The 23003-nt window shown below is 63.5% G+C and overlaps 1 protein-coding gene across 8 annotated transcripts in view; it reads left to right on the top strand.

Annotated features, from left to right (window-relative positions):
* The window catches only part of DOT1L (DOT1 like histone lysine methyltransferase), a 50157-nt gene that overhangs the window by 11011 nt on the left and 16143 nt on the right, over nucleotides 1-23003 (top strand). For 5 of the 8 annotated variants that reach the window (XM_034997720.1, XM_034997725.1, XM_034997718.1 and 2 more), the window contains exons 1-9: nucleotides 14290-17694; nucleotides 18450-18556; nucleotides 19003-19044; nucleotides 19870-19980; nucleotides 20076-20310; nucleotides 20797-20910; nucleotides 21616-21707; nucleotides 22120-22221; nucleotides 22652-22789. In XM_034997720.1, the coding sequence (XP_034853611.1) occupies nucleotides 16980-17694; nucleotides 18450-18556; nucleotides 19003-19044; nucleotides 19870-19980; nucleotides 20076-20310; nucleotides 20797-20910; nucleotides 21616-21707; nucleotides 22120-22221; nucleotides 22652-22789 (1656 nt within the window). In that variant the 5' untranslated portion in view covers nucleotides 14290-16979. Of the gene's footprint in view, nucleotides 1-650; nucleotides 715-2158; nucleotides 2388-4472; nucleotides 4568-5065; nucleotides 5129-11676; nucleotides 11733-14079; nucleotides 14160-14289; nucleotides 17695-18449; nucleotides 18557-19002; nucleotides 19045-19869; nucleotides 19981-20075; nucleotides 20311-20796; nucleotides 20911-21615; nucleotides 21708-22119; nucleotides 22222-22651; nucleotides 22790-23003 lie in introns of those variants that run through there. The other 3 variants (XM_034997719.1, XM_034997724.1, XM_034997723.1) reach the window with 3 other exon arrangements.

The following is a 23003-nucleotide window of genomic DNA, read 5'->3' as shown; positions in this document are numbered from 1 at the left end:
CCTGTCTCGTGAACAACTCCCAGGCAGGCGCTCATTCGGCATCTGACGTGTACTGCTTGCGTCTGTGGAAGAGTTGGAGTCTGTAGGGCAGGTGTTGGGCGGTGTCCTCTTCTGCCAGGAGAATCAGCGGGCCCTTTCTGCCGCTGGGTGGACCCCATGCCCATCAAGCTGGGGCCGAGATGGAGGCTCTTTCCGGCCCGGGGAAGGAGGTAGGGCCCGTGCACACTGCCCTGGGGCAGTGGGTCCGGCTTGGGGAGCAGGTGGGATTTCTGTCCATCTCCTGGGTGGGGAGTCCGGGCCGGCCAGGTCCCAGCCGCAGTGCTTTATGAAGGCTGTGCGGAGCCCTTTCTCTCACCTAACACTTGCTGGGCACACCATTCACCTTGGGTTTGACCCGTGAGCCGTGACCTCCGCAGGCTGCCCTGAGGTACACGATTTGGCCACGTAGCCGAAGACCGCCTCAGCCCCAGACACTGGGCTCAGCCTTGTTGCCCACCCGTGGTTCTCCTCGGTGCCCTGTGACCTCTGCCTTCTCACCAGGGGAGAGCTGGCTCTGCATGTCCAGGAGCCGTCCCTCCCGAAAGGCCTGCCAGGCCCCTGTGGCTTGTTCTGAGCTCCGCAGTGACCAGCGCCTTCCCTTGCCTTTTCAGCTTCGAAAGCATGCAGAGGCTCTGTGACAAGTACAACCGCGCCATCGACAGCATCCACCAGCTGGTAGGTGGCCTCTGCCCTCCCCTCACGTGCGTCTGCTTGTTGGGGACCCGTGCGGGGGTGCTCCCCCAGTTGCCGTCACGTTTCCTGGGTAGTTTTAATGACATGCCTCGCAGACCCCCTCAGACCACCCTGGAGTGCGGGGGTTCACATGTGCGGCGTGGGGCCGGCCACTGCTGACCCCCAGTGGGAGGTGTCTCGGGAGCTGCTGTTGGGACCGGGCTGGGGGTGGGGTGTGTCCTCAGCCCCTGTCCCCGGCATGCTGAGTGCTCATCCCCGGGGTCTCCAGTGCATATGGACCTTCACGTCGGTGCCCCGTCCCCACGGGCTGAGGCAGGCAGGTGCGGTCAGGAGCCTGCCCGGGGCTTCTCCTGTCCCTCAGCCAGCTGTGTTGTGAGTGTTTTCCTGCCATCCCTTTGGGCTGTTCTGATTATGGAGAGGCCTGGGGCTCTGTCCTCACCTCCCTCTGCCACCATGCTGGGGTCTGGGGAGCCTTCGCCTGGTGAAGAACAGACGACAGCCGGGCCGGGCCAGGCTGCAAAAGCAGTTCCAGAGAGCGGGTCACTCCTGTTCTAAGGGAGTTTCACTGTCTAGGCAGGGTGGGCTCCTGCCGGGGGTGGGGGTTCTCCGGCAGGAGCCTTGCTGTCAGGGGAGGCTATGGCGGGGTGTCGGGCCACGCAGCCCCGAGGGCCTAGCACGGGCTGGCCTGGGCTCTCTGGGCAGTCATCCCCGTCACTGTTCCTGACGGGAGGGGAGGGGGATGCTGAGTCAGATGAGTATGTTCTGGCCTCCTGTGTGAGGGACCGGGGTTCAGAGAAGTTCTTCTGGGTGTCAGCTGTGTGGGCCCCCCCCGACCCACTGCCTCGGCCCAGAGCCCTCCCCTCGGTTTTGTCCTGGGCAGGAGGTGGGGCCTGAGGCTTGGGGCTGACCTGGGCCGCTCGTGGTGGCCAGGCCACGCGGCGTCCAGTGCCCTGCACGGCAGTGGCCTGGATCCAGGCTGGAAGGCCCTTGGGAGCTGCCAGGGCCGCAGGAGGCTGAAGGGCAGCTGGCATGAGTCAGAAGGGGGTGGACCGTGAGGGGTTAGGGCACCAGGCCTCAGTGGCGCCCCAGGGCTGGGAGCCTGAGGACTCCCTCCTCGGGTCAGCATGAGCTGGACGGGCGCCGGCCTGGTTCTGGCCCCTGAGGCCCCTGACAAGGACCCACGAGGCGCTGGCTCTCTCCGTGGCTCTTGGCCCGTTTCTTTTCCCAGACAGGCTTTCGGGTGAAGGCGCAGCTCCCCACTCAGTGGGGAGTGTGCTTGAGGCCAGGATTGCAGGGTGGCCTCTGCTGCCTAGGGAGGCGGCGTGGCCGGCTGCCCGCGAGCACGCACGCCGTTGTCTGGCGTGGGCAGGCGCCGGGGCGCACCACCGCCCGTGTGACGTGTGCGGTGCTTTCTCTGCCGTCCTAGTGGAAGGGGACCACGCAGCCCATGAAACTGAACACTCGGCCGTCCAACGGGCTCCTGCGGCACATCCTGCAGCAGGTCTACAACCACTCGGTGACAGACCCCGAGAAGCTCAACAACTACGAGCCCTTCTCCCCCGAGGTGTACGGGGAGACCTCCTTTGACTTGGTCGCACAGATGATCGACGAGATCAAGATGACCGAGGATGACCTGTTTGTGGACCTGGGCAGTGGTGAGTGTGGGCAGGCCGTGCTGGCCCCCAGAGATGGAGGAGGCGGCTCGGTCAGCACCCCAGGCCGCCTGCAGCCCCTTGCGGTGGGGGCCGCCCCTCTCTGCAGCAAGCTGGTGCTCTGCACAGAGGAGAGGCCGGGTCGTCGTGCTCCCAAGGGCCCTTCCCTGTCTCTCACCCCTGCTTGCCTTGCGGGACCTGTTCTTGGCTCAGAGGGGACCCCAGTGACCACTGCAGACCAGCCCCCCACGTTGCTGGGTGTCTTCGCCCCTTCCCCACACCCCCCGGCTCTCACTAGCCGCCCCCCTCCTTTATGTATGGCTGGTCCTCTGGCACCAGAGTGGAGGCTCCTGAGGGCAGGGCCTGTCCTCAGTGCGGCCTAGCAGGTGTCCATGTGATGAACTACAGACTGTACGGAATAAACAAACGCCTCGGATTGGCTGATTCCAGACGGGATGTGTTGAGGTGACAGGGCTGATGATGTGGCTGCCAGCCTGCCGTAGGAACCCCGCGCACAGCCCTCCTCTGGGGCGGCTCTGCCACCTGGATGTGACCTCGTTTTGACAGCCTTGTGCTGCAGACTCAACGTCCTGTCTCAAACCGGCATGGCCTCGGTGCTTGGAAAAGGGCCCCGAACACCGGGCGAGGACAACTTTTTTGATGTCATCGTGAATTTGAGCTTTTTTAAGCACAGAATTGGTATTTTAAGAAGAATGTGTATACTTTAGGGGCGCCTGGGTGGCTTAGTCAGTTGAGAATCCAACTCTTGGTTTTGGCTCAGGTCATGATCTCAGGGTCGTGAGATCGAGCCCCGTGTCGGGCTTCGCACTCAGTGGGGAGTCTGCTTGAGATTCTCTCTCTCTCCCCCCTCTGCCCCTCCCCCTATTCATGCGTGTGCATGTGCGCGCGCTCTCTCAAAAAAAAAAAAAATGCTTCGAAAGTCAGTTATTTAAAAGGCCACAGAATTTATCTGTGTGTCCTGGAAGGTTTAGGAGTTTTGGAAAGCACCTGCCTGACTCCTCATGCCCAGCTCTTAACCTCCCTCCCCCCGTCCCTTGGCCACGACCCTTGTGTCCTCTTGCCGTGGGCCTTGCCATTTACCCTGTGTTTCTAAGTAGTGGGCTTCTTTTCTTTTTTCTTTCTTTAAGATTTTTTATTTTAGGGCGCCTGGGTGGCTCAGTCGGTTAAGCGACTGCCTTCGGCTCAGGTCATGATCCTGGAGTCCCGGGATCGAGTCCCGCATCGGGCTCCCTGCTCGGCGGAGGGTCTGCTTCTCCCTCTGACCCTCCCCCCTCTCGTGCTCTCTGTCTCTCATTCTCTCTCTCGCAAATAAATAAAAAAAAAAAAAATTTATTTTAAGTAATTTCTACCCCCAATATGGGGCTTGAAGTCACGACACTGAGATTGAGAGTCACACGCTCCACCCACCAAGCCAGCCGGGCACCCTGGTGTGCTTATTTTTATTATTTGAATACATTCCATTCAAAGTGCAAACTCAGAGGGCTCCCGGCACAGAATCTGAGAGGCACGACCGACCCGCGTGGGAGGGGAGAGCACACGAGGCCTGAGCGCCAGGGCGCCGCCTGCTGCCCCTAGTGGCCTGCACAGCTGGGCGTGTTGGTGCGTTCGGCCTGCTTGTCGGGCTGCACGGGGAGGCCAGCACACGACAGTGGTTTGGAGACCCCGCTCCTGGTATGCATCAAAGCCCCGTCGATGCCGTGTTGACGGGTGTTCTCAGGGATTTCGGATTTGGCCGGCCATGCCGTGCTGTGGCGGAAACACGGGAGCCTTGCAGAGGTAGACAGAGAGCAGGTTCCCCCCTTGCGAGAGCCCTGGAGTGCCCTGGAGTGTTGTCAGTATGAGGCCGCATAGGCCAGATGGCCGTCCCCCTAGTGGGGGCTCAGCTCACGGCCTGGGTCACTGGCATATCCTAGGGCCCTTGGAGAGTGCTCGCACCTTCTTGGGGAGCCGGAGGCCTCTGCCTGTTGACCCCCATGGCCGGCACCTGCCTGTCCTGGGCCTCGACTCTGGGTCGGTGCCGCCTCTGTCCCCGGGGCTGCATCTGACGGTACCTCTGTCTCTCTGAAGGAGTGGGCCAGGTCGTGCTGCAGGTCGCCGCGGCCACCAACTGCAAACATCACTATGGCGTAGAGAAAGCTGACATCCCAGCCAAGTACGCGGAGGTGAGTGACTCTGGGGTGGGACACAGGTGTGTGTGTTTGCGTCTCTTTTCTTTCAAACCTTTGTTTGCCGTGACCCACGGGGTGTAAGGAGGGGAGGACAGATCAAGGTGGGCGTTCGGAGGGGCTGCTTGGTCTCTGCTTGCGCATCTGGGCCCCGCTGTGTGTGCTGCCCGCAGGGACTACGGCCTGGTCTCCCCCAGGCTGGGCCTGTCTCCCCCAGACGCCCCAGGGGCACCACTGCTGTGCCTGTGTCTGCCTGATGGGGTCAGTGGGGTTTGGGGAGTAGGTGCGTCTCCAGAAATGCCCGTAGAGCGTGTGGCCTGCGCATCTGGTGGACTCTGCAGGTCCTGCCGTCTGTCCTCCCCTGCAACCCCCGGAATCAAAGGGGTTGTGCTGAGGGCTGGTGGATGGGCAGTCCCAGCTTGTCCCGGGGTGGGGGTGGGTGGGGGAAGGGGCCGCAGGGAGCCGCTGACGGGCTGTCGGATCATTCCCTTGCAGACCATGGACCGAGAGTTCAGGAAGTGGATGAAATGGTATGGAAAAAAGCATGCAGAATACACAGTGAGTGCCATCGCTCCATGCCCCTGCGGCTAACGATCCAGCTCCCATTTCTGTGTCTCCTCCTCCCCTGACCCGCCGTTCCTCTTCCCTCCTGGGACGCCCTCCCTGCCTGCCCTCGCCCGGTGTGGAGCGCAGTGCGCATGGCCGAGCTGGGCGTGCGGCGCTGTGCGGGGGGAGGCCCGCTCAGCACAGCAGTACCCTCCTCCCTCTCCCGCCTCTTCTGCCCTCTCTGGGCCTCCTCGGGGGCTGCCCCTGCCCCGTGTCCTCTTGAGAACAGAGGTGGGACGTGGCGGTGCCCCTCTGCCCCAGCCCTCAGACGCTTGAACGCAGTCACGTGCGGCGTGTCTGCAGGCAGCTGGCGGGCCTCAGGGAGCCCTCCTTCAGTGTCGTGGCAGCGGCGCGGGGCTGGGCCGCGGGGTGTGGTTGGCAAGGCCTCTTCCCTTGTCCGCTGGCCAGCCCAGTGGCATCTTCTCCTTACCTTCCTGGCTGCGTGTGACCCAGACGCCGAGTCCCTCCTCCTGGCAAGGCTCAGGTTTGGGGCGGCACGTGCCCCCAGCTCTCCTGGCTGCCGCTGCGCCTCGGCCTCCATTGCTCGGCCCAGCCTTGCGGTGCCCACGCTCCTTGGCCGGCCGGGGTTCTAGACCCCTGGCCTCCACTCCTGTCCGGAGCATCTGCGTCTCACGCATCGAAACGTGTCTGGGCCCAAGACTCATCCCTTACTCTATCTGTTGCTCTGGACACACTGTGGCCATGCAGCCCACACCCACTCGGCCGCTGTGGGGACACCGCAGACAGAGTGTGTCCAAACCAGATCTTGACCTCCTCCTTCTCTTCCCATCGCAGGCCATTACCTACACATACCCAGAGCTCGAGGCCCAAATCACCAAGGTTCCACTTGGTTCCACGGCCCGCCGTATTGCTCCTCCCTCCTGGAGACTTCTTACAAGTGTTCACGTCTCGCCCTCTCCATTGTCACCAGCCCAGAGCAAGCCATACCATGGGGCGTTGACTGTTGAGCTGGAACCAGCATTCCTTGTTGCGTTAGGGACCTAGAATAAGTCATGCGATCACGGGCTGGGGGTCAGTTGGGGTGTGGGGAGAAGGGGAAAGAGGAGGTTTTCCTTTCCTTAGGACAGCCTGACGGCCTCTCCTTCCGTGGGTCATGCCTGCACTGTAGTGTCTGAAAGTCATTGCCAAACCCAGGGTCACCCACACTTGCTCCCTGGCGTCTTCTGGGAGTTTTATAGCGGTGTTTTACCTGTAGGGCCGTGAGGCTGTAAGGACAGCACCTGGGTCCTTTCCTTTGCACTTGGAGGCCCAGCCATTTCAGCCCGTGGTTGCAGGCTCTGCCCTTGCTCCTCTGTCTCTGTCTGTCTGTCTGTCTGCTCCCACACCAGGCCACACCATCTGTGTTACCATGGCTCTGTAGCGAGTCCTCACTCGGGCAGTGTCCGCCCGTCCTCTGGCCTGGCTCTTCTCCTTCCACGCTGTGTCTGCCTTGCTGGGGCTTTCACCTCCCCAGATAAACTGTGGAGTCAGCGTAGAGCCAGTTTGTGGGCGTCCACCTCAGAGCTCACGGTGGGCTGGGGTCGGGATGCCTTCGACTCCGCGCAGCAGCTCAGGAAGGACGGCCGTCTGGACGGTATCGCGGCTTCCTGCCTCCGACGCGGCCTGCCTCTCCCGCACCGACTTTGCCTCATGTACGTCTTGTACATCTTGTAGGTCTTGAAGTCTGTTTGTCTCTCTGTCTTGGTGCCTGTGTAAATGACACTGTATTTTTACTTTTAAATTCCACTTGTTCGTTGCTGGTTTTACAGGAAAGCAGTTGACCTTTGTCTGTTGCGTATCAACGTACAATACTACTTTCACCTGAGAATGTTCCTGTATTGGCTTGTTGGCTGCAGGTTGTTTGTTTTTCTGACTTCTTTCAAATTTTCTGCATAGATGATCGTGTCACCTGTGAACAGAGGTGGTTTTACGTCTTCCTTCCCGAGCTGTGTATGTTTTATTTTTCTTGTCTTACTGCACGAGCCAGCGTAACAGTAGGTATATATGGTCCACTGCCAAAAAGCAGTGGTGAAAGGGGCGCCGTGGCCTTGTTCTTGTTTCCTTTCCACTGGGAAAGCTTTGACTTGCTCACCGTGGAGATGATGGGAGCCGTAGGTATTTTGTGGTGTTCCTTAGCAAGTGGACACAGTTCCCCTCCGTTCTTACTTTGGGAATCTTCATCTTGAATGGGTTGGAGTTTGTTAAATGCCTTCCCTGCATGTGTTGACACGCTCCTAGGGTCTCTCTTTGGCCTCTTGACGGGTGTCCAGCCAGCCTTCCGTGCCTGGGTGAGTCCCGCCCGGTCTGGCGCACGGTGGTTTTCACACGGTGTTGGATTTCCGCTCCGCACCGGGTTGTCGAGAGTGTTTGCGTCCGCGTCCACGAGAGATCCCGGCCTGTACCTCTCCTTCCTCCTTCCTTTGGGTGTACAGTGATGCCGGCCCCGTGGGGAGAGGAGCTGCACCCTCTGCTTCTGTTCTGTGTTTCTGGAGCCAGGACGTGCACAGGCAGAGTGGGACCTGGCTTCTCTTCCCTGTCTCCTGGTGCGGTGTCTTCTGAAATTCTCTGCCGGGGCCCCCGTCTGAGGCCCCCTGGGGTCTGCCGGTCGGGCTGAGCGTGCGGGGAGTCCAGTGGGTTTCCATTCCCAGGAACTTGTTCCCGCACGGTCCCCACATCGGCTCTTACGCTGACTGCGTTCCTAAACGGACTTCCTAAAACACAGGTTTTCGTGTTTTAAACCACTTCTTGTTTCTGGTGAGAAAGCCCCAGCCCGGGGTGTAGGAGTGGTGTCGCCGCACTTCTCAGAAACGGCCCCTGTGCTCCAGGCACGGCTTCCAGGACTCCGTTTGTAGCCTGGTCTTAGCTTCTGGCAGCTCCTCTCGGCTGGGGCGATGGGCAGGGGTGAGGCTGGAGGCGCTGCTCGCCCACTTCTCCTTCCGCCGTCCTCCTTCCTTCTCTTGTCTCCAGCCGGGGTCAGTGGTCGGCATGCGGGAGGGGCTCCCCACGTGGAAACTGTCTCATTCCTTGGGTCTCGTGTGGGGCAGAGTGCTCACTGGCCCCGCCTCAGCCCCTGCGAGGTGGCTGCGAATAGAATTTGGCTCAAAGGACGCTTGGGCACGACCTTGGCGGGCGGTGTGTGGAAGGAGCGGGCCGCAGGATGGCAGCTGGCCGTGCCTCTGCTGTTCTGTTGTCTGTTTCCAGAGGGCTCCGCGGGGTGTGGTGAGCGTGTGCTGACTGATGAGCACCCACGTTTGGCGGGAACTTGTGTCCTGGATCTCGTGAGGCCTTCCCAGCAGCTTTCTGTGGCTTTGACCAGGCGTCCTCGTTGGCGGACGGAGTCCTGCTCCTGTTACTTAACCTAAGAGGAAACAGAGCCAACAGGAGTCTAAAAATAGCCCATGTGCTTTTCCAAGCCCCAGAGCCTGCTTGTGCAGGCCAAGGACCCCATGTGGCCGCCGCCTCCCTGTCCTGCAGCTCAGCGGTGCCCGGGCGCCAAGCCCTGCCTACCCACCCCCGTGCCTCCTCCTGTCAGAGCCCCGTTCCCTCCTTCCACTCGGCTTCTGCTGGCCGGGCTGTCTCAGCTCAGGGTGCCCCCTCCGCCTGGGAGACGCTCTGTCCAGCGCCCCACCCAGGCTGGCGTCCAGGCCCCCAGAGCCCCCACAACACAGTAGCCGTGCTGTTCACGATGCGCCCCGTAGGGTGGGCCTGGCATGCAGCGGGTCCCGAACGTCAAGAGCCTATTAACTTGGGTGGCTGTGGCCTCGTGGAGGAACCACGTGGGGGCGGCGCCATGGCGTCTGTGGACCTGCGCTGAGGCACTTCTTGCACTCGGGGGCAGGGGCCTCTCTCTCCAGGACATGTGCAGGGCCTCCCACCTGCCACCCCTCCAGCTTTGCCCACGTCAGGATGGCGCCTCTGTGGTCCTTGGGGTGGCTGGGCCACATCAGCCGGGGCCCCAGGCATCTCAGAAGCACTGGCCCACCTCCCCTCTGGTCTTGGGCTGGGTTGGGTCACCGGCAGGCGGCTGCTGCCAAGAGACAGGGCCTGGGGGTTCGGCCGAGCTGGACTGTGTCTGTGGACTTGGGGCTGCTCCTGGGCAGGTTTGCCGAGTGCCAGGGTGTGCCTGTGGGTGGCGCTTCCGCACCTGACTTGGGTGGGGCCAACCTCGGTCTCTTCGTTCTCGGATGCTGTGCTCTTTTCCCCTGACTGGAGAGCGTGTGTGTTCCGTGCAGGGGTGGGTGCAGCCTCCAGGACCACGTATGTGGCGAGCTGGGGCGGCCTGCGGGGGGCGCTGCACCTGGGTCTGCGCGCGGACCGGTGGTCTCCGTGGCATGCGTGGTCGTGGGCACTGAAACCCTCTGCACCTGTACGTGCCCGGGGCCTTCTCCGCGTCTTCCCGTTTCTCTGCTTTCTCTGTACTCGGAGGTCTCCGTGACGCTGGGTCCGCTCACGGGGTCCCTGGGCGGGGCACAGGAGGGCCACGCACCTTTCTGGCCACTGTTAACTCGGGTGTTCCAGCCCCAGCAGCACAGCCAGGGCCTTTGCTCCGAGGGTCGCAGCTTGCCCACGCAGAGCTGCTGCCGCGGGGCCTGGACGGGGGAGCCGCCAGGAGAGGGGGGCCACACGGAGAAGTGCCTGATAGCATCCGTGTCCAGCCCGGGCCCGGGCCCAGGCGCGGGGATGTGCCGGGAGGACCCCCAGGCTCAGCAGACGGTCGACCCCACGGCCGTGGTTTATACAGAGAGAAGAGGAAGCCAAATGAGCTCAGGGCAGAGGCGTGGGGGGCGGGGGTGGGGACACCAGGCAAGACCTTCCAGAGTCCTCTCCCGGGGTGTCCCACAGGACGTGCTTAGCTCCCCCCAAACGAGACAGGACCGTGTGTGTGAGGTGTGGTCTCCAGGGGACCGGCAGAGACCCAGCGCCCGGTTCTCTGCGGGGGTCGGTCTCGCGGGCCCCTCTGCCCGGCTTGGGTCGGGACCCCAGACTCCGGGAGGGGAGCAGGCGCTCAGCCCGAACCTCGTGTCTGCACAGATGGTTCAGGGACCCGAGCCCCCCGGCAGCGAGGGTGGTGGGAGCCCGGAGTCGGTTCCAGACGCCGCCGAGGGTCAGCCTTGCAAGCCGCCCTCTGGGGAGGGAAGTCTCAGGCCCCCGTGCGAGCTCTGTCTTGCAGCACCAGTAAGACTGTGGACTCGAGTCACTCCTGAGGCCTGGCAGGGCTGTCCTCGGGAGTGTGGCAGATTCAGAAAGCTCCACAGGTCGGAGGATTCAGAGATAGGACAGCTGGGATGTGGGCAGCCCCCCACAGTGCCTGAGAGTGTTCAGGTGGACCTCCCCCTCTCCCCACCACCCGCGCCCTGCGTGGTCGTCACGTCACATACACATGATACCCCGGGTGGTCTCTGTGCGTGCGCTGGAGGGCGTAGCACCGGTTCCTGGCCTGGCACACGGCCTCTGCCCTGGGTCAGAAGTGCTTACTGGACCGTCTCTGCGCAGGGTCTTCTGTCCCTTTCTGAGCGACAGCAGGCCGAGTGCCCCAGTGGGCTCCTGCCGTCTTCCTGAGGAGAGTGGGGGTTCTTGTCACCTCACAGCATCTGTAGGGGTGCAGGTGAGGACAGTCACCCCCCTCCTTACCCCCCCACCCCCACGAGCCCCCTTCCCGTCCGTGGATGAGCCTGTTCCGGACGTGTCACCCACGTGGACTCACACCCCGCCTGGCCTTCCGTGTCTGGCTCCCTCCCTGAGCGTCGTGGGCTGGGGGTCCGTCCCCGGGGCCGCACGTGTGGGTGCCTGGCTCCTGTTCTTGGCAGGGGGACGCTCCCGTCCGTGGTGGATGCGTTGATGGGCATTTTGGATTGTCTCCGTTGTTGGCTCTTCTGAGTCCTGCTGCCGAGACCTCGCGTGTGCAGGTTTTGTGGGGATGTATGCTCGCTTCTCCTCGGCCTCCACTGAGGCCTGGTGTGATAGCGTTTTTGAAGAACGGTGGACTTGTTGGTTTGCTGAGTGCCACAGCTCGGACATCTCGGTCACGAAGAACCGGGTGCGCAGAGGGCAGGCGTTGAAGGCGCGGATGGGGCTGTCAGGTGAGCGGGCGCGGGAGGCCGGGCTCAGCCGCTGCACCTGCACTTCTGTGGTACAGAAAGCAAGCCCGGCCTTTGCCGCGTGCCGGGCCGGCGCTCTGTGCCCCGGGCGCCTCCCGAGGACACGACCACTGTTCTCTGCTGTAGCCGTGGCCGGCCGGCCCCCGTTCTGTCCAGAACCGCCAGCAGGCTGGGAACCACGCGTGGACGCGCCCCGGGCTCGCCCCTGGCTGGCTCAGTGTGGCTCTGCAGTGTGTCCTCTGCTGGGGCTGGACCCTCCGGAGCCGCCACTGCCTCGGTCTTGTGTCGTCCCCACTTCCGTGACAGCGTTCATTTCATCTCCTCTCCGCGGGCGGGCGGGCGGGCAGGGCGCGAAGCTGGGTGAGGCCTCCTGAGTCAGCCTCCCTCCTGTTTTTCTTTCAGCTGGAAAGAGGCGACTTCCTCTCGGAAGAGTGGAGAGAGCGGATTGCCAACACAAGGTACGGTCTGGCCGGGTGTGCGCCCCTGGGGAGGGTGCTGGACGTGGGGCGAGCTGTGGTGCGCCTGGGAGAGGTGGCTGGCGAACTCCTTCTCTCCCCGTCCCTCGCCTGTAGCCGAGCAGGTGGTCCGGGAGTCAGACCCAGGGCCCCAGGGCAGTCCCCCGGCTGCCCGTCAGGAAGGGCCCTTTCCAGCTGTCTCGGCCCTGCGCTCAGCGTGCAGGTCCTTGCTGTGTCCGCACCTCCCCCAGCTGGGTGTGGGGGCAGGGCTGTTTCTCTGCACCTGCCATGGGGTGGCGTCTTGTCCCACGCATCTGGGGTGCTGCAGTTTTGCCCACGCCTTCCTCTGGACCCGCTGTGGGCCGGAGCTGGTCTGCAGCCCTTCCCCTGACCTCAGGCCGGGGGCGTGCCAGTCAGCTGGAGACTGCTGGAAGCCTGGGGACCCAAGAGGCGTTGCACACCCCAGAGCCATCTTCCTGGGGAGAAGTCATTCTTGCCGATGGTGGCCCACTGTTTTAGGGGACCTTGCCGTCTGGCTTCTCTCTGTCTTTCCTTCAGGCACATACTGCCTGTAGCCCCATAGTCCCCACTAACTCCTGGGGGCAGGTAGAAACTGGGCACTGCTCTTTCCAGAACCTCTCCCTTTGTGGCTGTCCCACGAGAAGTCCTCATCTGAGTTGGGTCCACTCTGCTCTCCCCTACTGGCCAGGTCTTCCCCCTTTCCCTGAGAGACCCCTGCTGACCCCATGGGCATCCCCATCCGTGGGGGTCTGGGGGCTCTCCAGTGCTGGCCAGCAGCATCTGGGCCAAGGTGTCTCATCTTGTGGTCACCCTGGCGATGTGAGAGCTCACGGGGAGGGCACCGTCCCCCGGGCCTCGTCTGCCCCTTGTCCTGCAGGCAGAGTGGGAACAGGCCTTGGTGATGGGAGAGCATCCCCTTGACAACCCGTCAGGTGTTCCGCTTCCCGACAGGGGAGTCCCCTCCCCTCCCAGCCCATTTCTTTCTTTCTTTTTTTTTTTTTTTAAGATTTTATTTATTTGACAGAGAGACACAGTGAGAGAGGGAACACAAGCAGGGGGAGTGGGAGAGGGAGAAGCAGGCTTCCCGTGGAGCAGGGAGCCCGATGCGGGGCTCGATCCCAGGACCCTGGGACCATGACCTGAGCTGAAGGCAGACGCTGAACGAATGAGCCACCCAGGTGCCCCTTCCGGCCCCTTTCTTATTAGGGACTCCATCTCTGCTTTGGACTCCTCGTGCATGAGATGGGAGGGGCGGCTGCCTTCGGAACATCAGAGCCGTCCGCAGGGCCTTTGCTGGCTCATGTCCTGCCTTCCCAGGCTCTGTTCCCGAGTAGGGACTGGGACAGGCCAGCCTTGCTCTCTGTGGGAGCTCTTTCCGCCCAGCTGTCTCGTCAGGGCTCCGTCCCTTGGCTCCCAAGGACGCCTGCGCCTCAGCCTAAAGCCTCCCGTCCTCAGCTTTGTGGTGCGGTGGGGCAGGGAGAGTGCACTGGGCTTGATCCGTGTCTTTAATGAGTCTTCCCTGCTGCTCTGCCCACCGGGTGTCTGGTGTCTGTTCTCACTCTGGTCAGGTCACCCGTGACTGTTCTGTTTCCTGGTTGCTATGACGGCTTCCAGAGTCTCGATTTTAGACTGTCGAGACTCTAACAAGCAGCGAGGGGATGGCCGTCAGCCCAGTCTGTCTTCTGTCCCTTTCAAGAGAGGACGTAAACCCTCCGTCCGCAGTTCTGCCCCCTGGCCCAGGTCTTATCTGGAGGCACTTACGTGGGAGAGAAGGGCCGCACAGCTGGGTCGGGAGCTGTCTCACCTGTGGGACTTGAGATGACCCAGCTGACGGCTGTGGGGAGAGCATAGCCATTCAGAGAGTGCCTCGAGTGGGCACGAGCTGGGCCCGGGCGGGCAGGCAGGGCTGTGTCTCCGCGTGCCCAGAGTGGGGCAGCAGCCTCCCCGGCCACCCCGGTTGGCGTGTTCGGACCCAGGCTCCTGGGTTGTCCGGTGCCAGAGCGTGTGGGAGGAAGGAGAAGGACTCTGCCTCTGGTCCTGCAGGTCCTCAGGCGGCTCCCTTTCAAATGCAGCCTGATGGGGTCCTCACACCTCTGTCCCCAGGTGACCTTTGTGCCGTCCACATTCCCACCCCAGGGACATCCCGGGGGCAGGCGGGGACCACCCACCCACCAGTGCAGCCGGCTTGTCCCTTGGGCCCCGCGGGCCCCGGGTCCCGTCCCCGGGCTGGGGGAGCTGATGGAGGAGGCGGTAGGCGTGGTGTGCCCTGGAACTCTACACGTGCGGAAATGGAACCTTCGTTTTACTCAACTGGAATATTATTTTGCAGTGTTATATTTGTGAATAATTTTGCCTTTGGTCCTGAGGTGGATCACCAGCTGAAGGAGCGGTTTGCGAACATGAAGGAAGGTAACGTACCCCCCCTTCACCCTGCCCTGTCACGGTCAGCATGTGCTCCTGGCGCCCGAGACCCACTCGGGTCTGTCTGTGGCTCCTGCACTGACCGCAGGGCCTGGGGCCCTTGTAAGTGCTGACAGCCCTCCATGTGCGGGCCGGGCGGAAGGCCTCAGGCCCAGGGGTCTGCTGACGGCGGTTCTGCCCCCTGCTTGCGGGCCGGGTGCCTCCCGGATCAGTATGCGCGGCAGGGCCGACTGGGCCTCCCGCAGGCAGGAGCTGCCAGTGGGCCCGAGGGACCTGGGGTGGGTGGCCACAGTAACAGGCGGGCTGCAGGCCATGCAGTCACACTCAGATTCCCTGGAGACGGCCAATAACGTCTCAGTACAAGCTCATACTGAGGGATCACTCACTGTACCTGAAATTCAGACTCGACCGGCGTCCTTGTTCCATCTGGTGACCCTAACCTGGGGGCAGTGAGGCCACTGGGGTCGTCCAGATGGGCCTCCTTGGCTTTTTCTGGGTTTTTCCTGCGTTTGGGCCCCTCTCAGCCCGGCCAGAGCTGCCCCTGCCACCCTCGTCCGCCTTCCTGTCCCTGGTTGGGGGAGGGAAGGCCCCTTTGCTTCGTGCGTCTCAGACTTGCAGCGGAGCTTCTGGGCACAGCTGTGGGGGACGTCTCGGAAGGAGCTCGAAAGCTGTGCTCTCGTTCCCTAGCTGGGCTGTTGCCCTGGGAGTCGGTTGGCATTTAGGTAGGACTGTGTTTTCCTTGTGCTTGTGGAGGCTTCTAGATTTGGAATTGTGTGGGTGGTTTTGTAGAGTGAGGTCCTGTACTGTATCTGGCCTGAACCTTCTAGGGAAAAGTTTGTTTTCTGAATCTTGGCAAGCTGAGACTGGCGTGCAGCCTCTCAGCCAGCCTTGCGACCTGGCCGGCAAGCTGCTCCTTCCCGGGAGCTCTCTGCTGTCCCTGGCTGCTCCTGTGGCCCGTGGCGCACCGGAGGGTGGCCGTCCTGAGTGGTGGCCTCAAGAACCCCCCTGCGCCAGAGGGTGTGTGCCGTGGGCCCCGTGCCTTGCTCCCACGGCCGCCCTGCCGGCTGGACGAGGCAGGGTGCACCCTCGGGCCCCAGCTTAGCCGCCGGTAGGGGAATCGGGCTGTGGCCAGGCGCCAGGCAGCGCAGCTTAGTGTCTCCTCTCGCTTTGCTGTGCCCGGAGCCCTCGTGCACTTGGAACGTCAGGCAGAGAAGACCATCCAGTCCAGAACCTTCTAAGTAGGTGGGAGTGAACTAGTTTGACTTGAACGCCTTTCAGGCCTTTGTAACTGCAGCGGGTTGCAGCGTGTGTGCTCTGACTGAGAGCACAGGAGAGCCCAGCGAGCTCCTGGAGGAAGAGAGAAACATCAGCCCCTTCTTGCAGGTGCCGGTCACTCTGGGCGCCGTCTGGGGCGCACGGGCCGGGCCGGGCCGCAGTGGGTCCTCCCGTCTCTCCCATGACGAGGGCCATGTTGCCTGGTTGTTTGCTCCCCTCGGTCTGCACCCTCATGCCTCTTGCTTGTGTGTCCTCACTGAGCCGAGAGTCAAGGTTCTGGCTGTTTCATTTCTCATTTTCTCCACGTGGAGAAAGTCTCAGGACAGTGGGGGGCCCTCTGTCCGGCTGAGCTCGGTGTCACACTGAATCCGAAGTCCTTGGTCATAGCCCACTGTGTTTCAGGATCGAGATGAACCCACTGCTTGTGGGTCAAGTCCTCCAGCCAAGGGCTCAGACCCCAGTCTGTGGACTCCCCTCCTCCCAAACGCCCGGGGTGAAGGGTGGCCAGGCTCTGGGTCTGCTGCTGCCATCCTCATTAGAGCTCTGCCTTGGGTGCCCGTCCTTCTCGGGTCCTCCTGGCATGAACGTGGCTGGCCTCCCTGGTCCTCAGGGTGACATGCCCTGTTGGAGGAGCAGGCCACAGGCTGCGACCTTACTGTGGGCATCGGCCCGCCTGGGCCCTGTGCTCAGGGGCCTGGGCGGGAAGCCTCAGGCAGTGCCCTCATCCTCGACCAGTCACTGCAGCTCCTAACACAAGTGCTAAAGCTGCTGGGTTTTCTAGGCTCTGCGATGGCCTGGAGGCGGCCTTGGCCCTCCTAACCCAGGAGAGCCCAGCACAGCCGCGGGTGGTTACAGCTGCCTTGGGCGCTGACAGCTGCGTGGTGTGCGTGCTGGTCTGTGTGCAGGGGAGCATGTGCACGCGGCCCGGGTCGCTCCTGACCATTGTGTAGGAGTGAACGGTGGCTGTCCCAGGGCACCGAGCCACGCGCCAGCCCCAGGACAGAACGGAGGGCCCCTCCACCTGTCGCTCTCCTGCCGCCCGCCCAAGGGCCCACCTTCTGGCCGGCTCGTCCCGGGCCAGGGGCCAGGTGGGCTTTTGCTGGAGCAGGGTGCCTCCGTGTTTGTTGACGACGCCTGCTGGGCGTCCGGGCTCATCGTCTCGTGGGTGTTGCTGCTCTGGTCCCTCCCTCATGGTGTCTTGTGGGCAGGCTTCGGGGACCTGATAGGGCAGGAGTGCCCGACGAGCCCTGCGGTCCACAGCCGCCTGACCTGTTGTCCTGTAGTGATGCGCCCTCAGGGACCCCTTGCGGCTCCCATTGCCCTTGCCGTGGGGTGCATTCCTAGCTGGAGCACGCGGGGGACCCCAGGGTGTACCCCACTCAGCACCACACTTTCCAGGTGCCCCACGGGACTCTGTTCAGCCTCTGGCTGCTGAGACCTTTGATGGGACCCCATGGGCCCTAACCCTGGCTGCCACCTGACCTTGCACCTGGCCCGGCCCAGCGCTGGGCCCATCGCCTGCTCCTGCAGGGGATGGTTCTTAGGACGTGGGCTGGGTGGCTGGGTGCTCCTCGGGATGGGGGCGCCCTGGCCGGCAGGTGTGTTTCTTTTCCATTTGGTTCTTTCTTCCTCCCACCGAGAAGTATGGCTTCTGAGAGCGTGCACCTACCCATCTGCAGTGTGTCCTCCGGCGCGTGCTGGGAGCTCCCTCCTGAGCCTCCCTCTGTGCGCCTTTTCCTCCTTAGAGCTCGGCACACGGAAGCGCTGCCGTCAGCGTGGCCGGCCCGCCTGGCAGTCCGGTGGTGGGACTTCAGGGTTTGCCTTGGCCACTCACACTCGCTTGCAACTGTGGGACTCGTCCGCAAAGTGCCGAGATGGCAGAGGGGGCGCATGTCCTCGCCGATGGTGTCCGTCCGGTGCCGGCGTGACCCCCAGCTGGGAGCTCTGCGGGGCAGCACTGTGGGGCCCAGAGCACGTTTGTCCACGAGGGCCGCTCGTGGGACGGACTTCCATGGGGAAAGCCTCTCCTGGTTTTGCTCTGACTTGTGGGAAGCGGATGGGACTCAGCCATGCTGCTGTCCCCGTGGCAGCTCCCTCCTCTGCCAGACGTCGTTTTCCTTCCATTTGTGGTGTGTAGCTGTCCCCCCACGAAGGGCAGTAACTGGTGTTTGTGTTTCAGGTGGCAGAATTGTGTCCTCGAAGCCCTTTGCGCCTCTGAACTTCAGAATAAACAGCAGAAACTTGAGTGGTAAGAAACTCGCCGCTGAATTATTAACATATGTAATTTTGAGCATCTGACGTGTGTCAGTGTGGGGCCTGTCTCCCTGGTGCTACTCACATCAGGGCAGGTCGTTCTCTGCAGGGGTGTCCCGGGCACTGTGGGGCTTTCAGCAGCACGCCTGGCCCCACCCCCTCGGTGCCAAGAGCACCCCCAGTCCTGACCACCACAGACGTCCCCACACGTGGCCCTGTGTCCCCGGTGGGCAGGGTGGCCCGGTGTGGGACTCAGAGGGACAGGTTTGCCGAGCGCTTCGCGTCCCTGTTGTGATTGGCCTGAGCAGGCGGTGGTCGCCCTGTCCCTGCACAGGGAGGGTTGGTGGCAGAGAGCCCGCGGCAGGAGCTCAGCCGGGCCCTTGGGCCGGGCCGCATGGGCCTCGGGGGCTCGTGACTTCTCGGGTGCTGCTGGGAGCTCCTGTCGCCACATGGTTTTTAAGTCGTCCTCCAAGTGCCTTCCGATGCCACCCGCCCCAGGCTTGTCGCTGTCTGCCTCGGACAAGCCCCTCGGCGTAGCCATGCACGCCTCTGCGACCCAGCTTCCCCGACCCAGCCAGGGGCGTGCTGGCGGGCGGTTGGGTTGGTGAGGGACCGCAGTTCCGCCCCTTCTTGCCTCAGCTGGGCCTCTCGCGGGGAAGGGAGCCCCCGAGACGGGAGGCGGCACAGAGGGCCCTGCCCGCCCACCCCCTGGGCGCAGGAGGGGCCCTGAGCGTGGCCTGTTGTACGCAGACATCGGGACCATCATGCGCGTGGTGGAGCTCTCGCCCCTGAAAGGCTCGGTGTCCTGGACGGGGAAGCCAGTCTCCTACTACCTGCACACCATCGACCGCACCATAGTGAGTGCCCCACGTGGCCCTCAGCGCGCACGGAGCGGGAGCGGGGCGGGGCGCGGGCGGGGGGGCCCTGGTCTGTCTTGCCTTCCTTGTCCTCCGCCCTCGTGTGGGGCACTCCTTGTCTCGAGGACTCGTGGAGCGGCGGCTCCGCCCTGGTGTCAGAGGCCTCCCAGAAACCCGGGTTCTCGGCCGGGCCCACCGCGAGGCCGCTGGCTCCACGTGGGACGGCGCCGGGGGGTGTGTGCGGGCCGCACGGCAGGGGCGGGGTCCTTGAGCCCCGCGGGTCCCCGGGCAGGAGCGCGTGCCCTGCCAGCCGTCCGTCCGGGAGCCACCGCCGCACTCTGCGCGTGCCTGGTGTCCGCGTGCCCGGGTTACTGCTTTCACCCCAACAGGGCTTGGGGCGGACTTGTACTGAGACTCTGCCTTGTGTTTTCTCTTTGCATTTTCAGCTTGAAAACTATTTTTCTAGTCTGAAAAATCCAAAACTCAGGGTAAGTGTGTGTTTTCCTTTGCCTTCATGACGTGTGTGCGCTGCGGGTGGAGGGCAGTGCAGATGGGGAATGGGGCTGGCCTGAGTGACGGGGGCCTGGGGCCCACACGCTCACCTGCCTCGTCTTCAGCAGCCTCGGTGGCCACAACTCTTGGGCACATTTTTGGGGAATGGGTCGAATGAGTCTCTGAAATGGGATTTGGTGATCTGGTGAGCCGTGCCGAGGTCCGGGATGGCGAACAGCCCTCGCGCTGTCCTGACCCGAGGCCCGAGGCGCAGAGGGGCTGGGACGCTCCGAGTTGCTGTGCGCGGGGAGCCGGGAGGCGGGCTCCCATGTCCCTCCCGCTGCCCACTCCGGCACTCCGTCCCGTCCCGCCCCCTCACGGCCACCTCAGACAAGTATCCAAGCAAGAGCGGCCCCCCCCAGAGATGGCCGGCTCCAGCCACCCGGGGTCCCGTGTCCTTCCTACTGTGTGTAGGGGCACTCGGGTCCTAACGTGCTGACCAGCGCCCTCACCCCCGGAGCTGGCCGGCGCCGTCCTTCCTCTTACCGCGGTGTCCGCGGAGGACAGCGCTCTAGCGCACGCAGCCCCTTGGTGTGGGCAGGCGTGCCGCCAGCAGGGGGGAGATGACCATCAGGCGGCTTCTCCTGCCCCAGCCCCAGGGTCCTGCGCCGCCCGTGGTTGGAGGGCCGCCTGCTTTCCGACAGAGGACGGGGGTGTGCGTGTGTGCGTGCACGCGCTCTTGGGCTCCCCTGCGCTCCACGGCCTGGCCGGTGTCGGACAGCAGGCCCGGGCTGCGGACACAGCTGGCGCTTGCTTTCCAGGAGGAGCAGGAAGCGGCCCGGCGCCGGCAGCAGCGAGACAACAAGAGCACCACGGCCACTCCCACCAAGCTGCCCGAGAGCAAGGCCGCCGTGCCCGCGGACACCCCGATGGTGAGCGCTCGCCCCGCGTCCCCGCAGAGGGAGGCTCACGGGGCTGGATGGGCCCGCCGGTGCTCCCCTGACGTCCCCCACCCTCCGTCTGCTAGGATTCCGGGGCCGAGGAAGAAAAAGCTGGGGCGACCACCATCAAAAAGCCGTCACCCTCCAAAGCCCGGAAGAAAAAGCTGAACAAGAAGGGGCGGAAGATGGCCGGCCGGAAGCGCGGGCGTCCCAAGAAGATGAGCACCGCGAACCCGGAGCGTAAGCCCAAGAAGAGCCAAACTGCACTGGACCTCCTGCATGCCCAGGCCGCGTCGCAGACGGCAGCGCCCTCGCCGCAGGGTGAGCCAGCCGCGTGCGGGCCCCGCGGGCGTGCAGTCTGCCGGTCCCAGCGCACCCCTCGCCGCTCTTCCTTGGTACGGCGGGTGGGGTCCCTCTCCTGTCCCCTGCGGCAGTGAGGGGGGCGGAGACCGCCGGGACAGCACCGCGCGCTGAGTGGCTGAGTGCTCGTGTTCCAGGCCCTGCTGGGGGCGCACGGGGCGTGCTCACACCTGTCTGCACTTGGCTGGGCTCCCCGAGAGCGAGCCCCAGATGGCCTTCCCATCATCCTGCCACCCCGGGATCTGATGAGGGACCGCACAGAGGGGACACGGCTCCCGGGCATGTCTTAGGTCACGTGGGGATTCGAGTCTGCTTCTCGGAGTGCCGAGACGCGGTGTCTGGTGGCGTGTTTAGTCTCTGTGTTAACAAGCTGGCCGGTTCCCTGAAGCAGGGAGCTTCCGGGGCACCAGCCTGCCGCTGACGTGTGGCCGCTCTGTCCCCCTGCAGATGCGTACAAGTCACCTCACAGCCCGTTTTATCAGCTACCTCCCAGTGCGCAGCGGCAGCCCCCCGACCAGCTGCTGCTGGCACCCACCCCGCCCGCACTGCAGAAGCTGCTAGGTGAGCTGCGCCGGGACCTCGCAGGTCTGCAGGGGGCGGGGGGGCTCTGCTGCCCCGCGGGCTTCTCCCGCAGGCCCCAGTGCTGCCACCGTCAGCTGGGCCCCCGTGCTCGTCTGCGGGCGGGCTTCTGCCCCAGGGCACACGGGGCCAGGACTGGGGTGCTGCCGGCCTGGGGGGGGTGGGGCCGGGGAGGCTGCGCCATCTCCCCAGCACCCGGGACGCCCCCAGAGAACCACCCGGCCCGTGTCCACTGCGCGGGGTTGGGAAGACCGTGTCGCGGGTGAGCTTGGCCCCCGGTGTTGCTGAGCTGAGTGCGTGCGTCCTCACGCTGCTGGGGTAGATTGAGCGGCTGCTTATCTCTAAAAATTGGGTGGAAGAAACCCCTTTTCACATCTTGGGAGCTGCCGGTTTTCTCAATTCAGCGTCAGTAACGTGCTTCCCAAGAAAATGGGCGGATTTACTAACGGGAACCCACGTGGTGTTGGAGGGAAGAAGATGTGGGGTGGTGGTGGCAGGTGCTGTGAGGGGCGCCCAGGGTGGGGACCGAAGGCCCCGGCATGTCGGCAGGCGGTGAGACGGACACTGCAGCAGCCTCTGGGGGTGGCAGCTGCCCCCCCCACCGACTCATTTCTGAGGCCTGCCCTCCTCCCTGCTGGCCTCGGTGGGGTCACGTCTGCACTGAACTGTGTATTTGATCTCTTGCAGAATCCTTCAAGATTCAGTACTTGCAGTTCTTGGCGTACACCAAGACCGCCCAGTACAAGGCCAGCCTGCAGCAGCTGCTGGACCAGGAGAAGGTGAGCCCTGCCCCATGCCCCCCACCTCTTGTCCCCCAAAAGGTGCCTTGGCCGTAGGAAAAGCAGCAGTCTCTTCTCAGGCCCGCACACTGTCCCTGCTGGTTCCAGAAAGGCCGCGGGGTCTCACTGCTCACCACGGGGTCTCATTGCTCACCAGGGGATCACGTTCTTTTTTTTTTAAAGATTTTATTTATTTATCTGACGGAGAAAGACACAGTGAGAGCGGGAACGCAAGCAGAGGCAGTGGGAGAGAGAGAAGCAGCGGGGTCACGTTCTTAACCAGCGAGAACGGCTGAGGGTTGTTGGCCTTCTGGGCCAGGGCGTGTCCAGCTGAGCAGCCCCCTGCAGGCCCTTTGTGGGAAGGGATGTGGTGGGGACAGGGCCTTGCCGTCACCACGCGCCGTCCCCCCAGGAGAAGAACACTCGGTTGCTAGGTGCTGCACAGCAGCTGTTCGGCCACTGCCAGGCCCAGAAAGAGGAGATCAAGAGGCTCTTCCAGCAGAAACTGGATGAGGTAGGGGTGCTGGAGACCACAGCTGCCGCCCTGGGCTCACCGGCCCGGCAAACAGCCCCGAGTGCGGGATTCAGGTGGGTGGGGGCAGGAGCAGGGTGCAGGCCCCAGGGCTGAGATCCGGAAGGACCTTCTCCTTTCCGGTGCTTTGACGTTTTACGGCTTCTGACAGAGGGATGTAGAATGTGTGTAGTTGGAGGGCTGCTGGCTTGGGTTCATGCCCTGGGGGTCAGCCCCTCGTTCCTTCTCTGGATCACTGTAGGTCCTCTCTCTGACTGCCATCGGCCGCCGCCCTAGCCCTCCCCTTACTGCCCCCAAGTGGCCCCCAGCCCCACTCCCTGGCGGCTCGGGCCCGCTGAGGCCTCCCCCTGCCCTTTGCCTGCCATTCCGTGCTCCTGCATGAAAGCCCACCTCTGCTGTCATGTGTCCCCAGCTGGGCGTGAAGGCGCTGACCTACAACGACCTGATCCAGGCGCAGAAGGAGATTTCGGCTCACAACCAGCAGCTGAGGGAACAGACGGAGCAGCTGCAGAAGGACAACAGGGAGCTGAGAAGCCAGAGCCTGCAGCTGGTGGGCCCCTGGGAGAGGGCGGGCCTCCTTGGTGGCTGGGCCCGCAGGCTGTGGTTCTGGTGTGGGCCCTGGACAGAGGATGAGAGGGTTCTCGCCAGAGCCCAGGCATCCTTGTTGAGCACACGCTTCCCGGGACCCCTTAGTCTGCAGCGGGACATGGCCGTGCATTCTTTTCCTGGGCTGTCAGAGCACATTGGAACCAGCGGGGCCCATG

Source organism: Mirounga leonina, unplaced genomic scaffold (assembly GCF_011800145.1).
Source record: "Mirounga leonina isolate KUSES-001 unplaced genomic scaffold, KU_Mleo_1.0 Mir_94, whole genome shotgun sequence".
In the NCBI taxonomy this organism is placed as follows: domain Eukaryota; kingdom Metazoa; phylum Chordata; class Mammalia; order Carnivora; family Phocidae; genus Mirounga; species Mirounga leonina.
The sequence above is the reverse complement of the archived record's forward strand: the minus strand, read 5'-3'. Positions and strand labels throughout refer to the sequence as shown.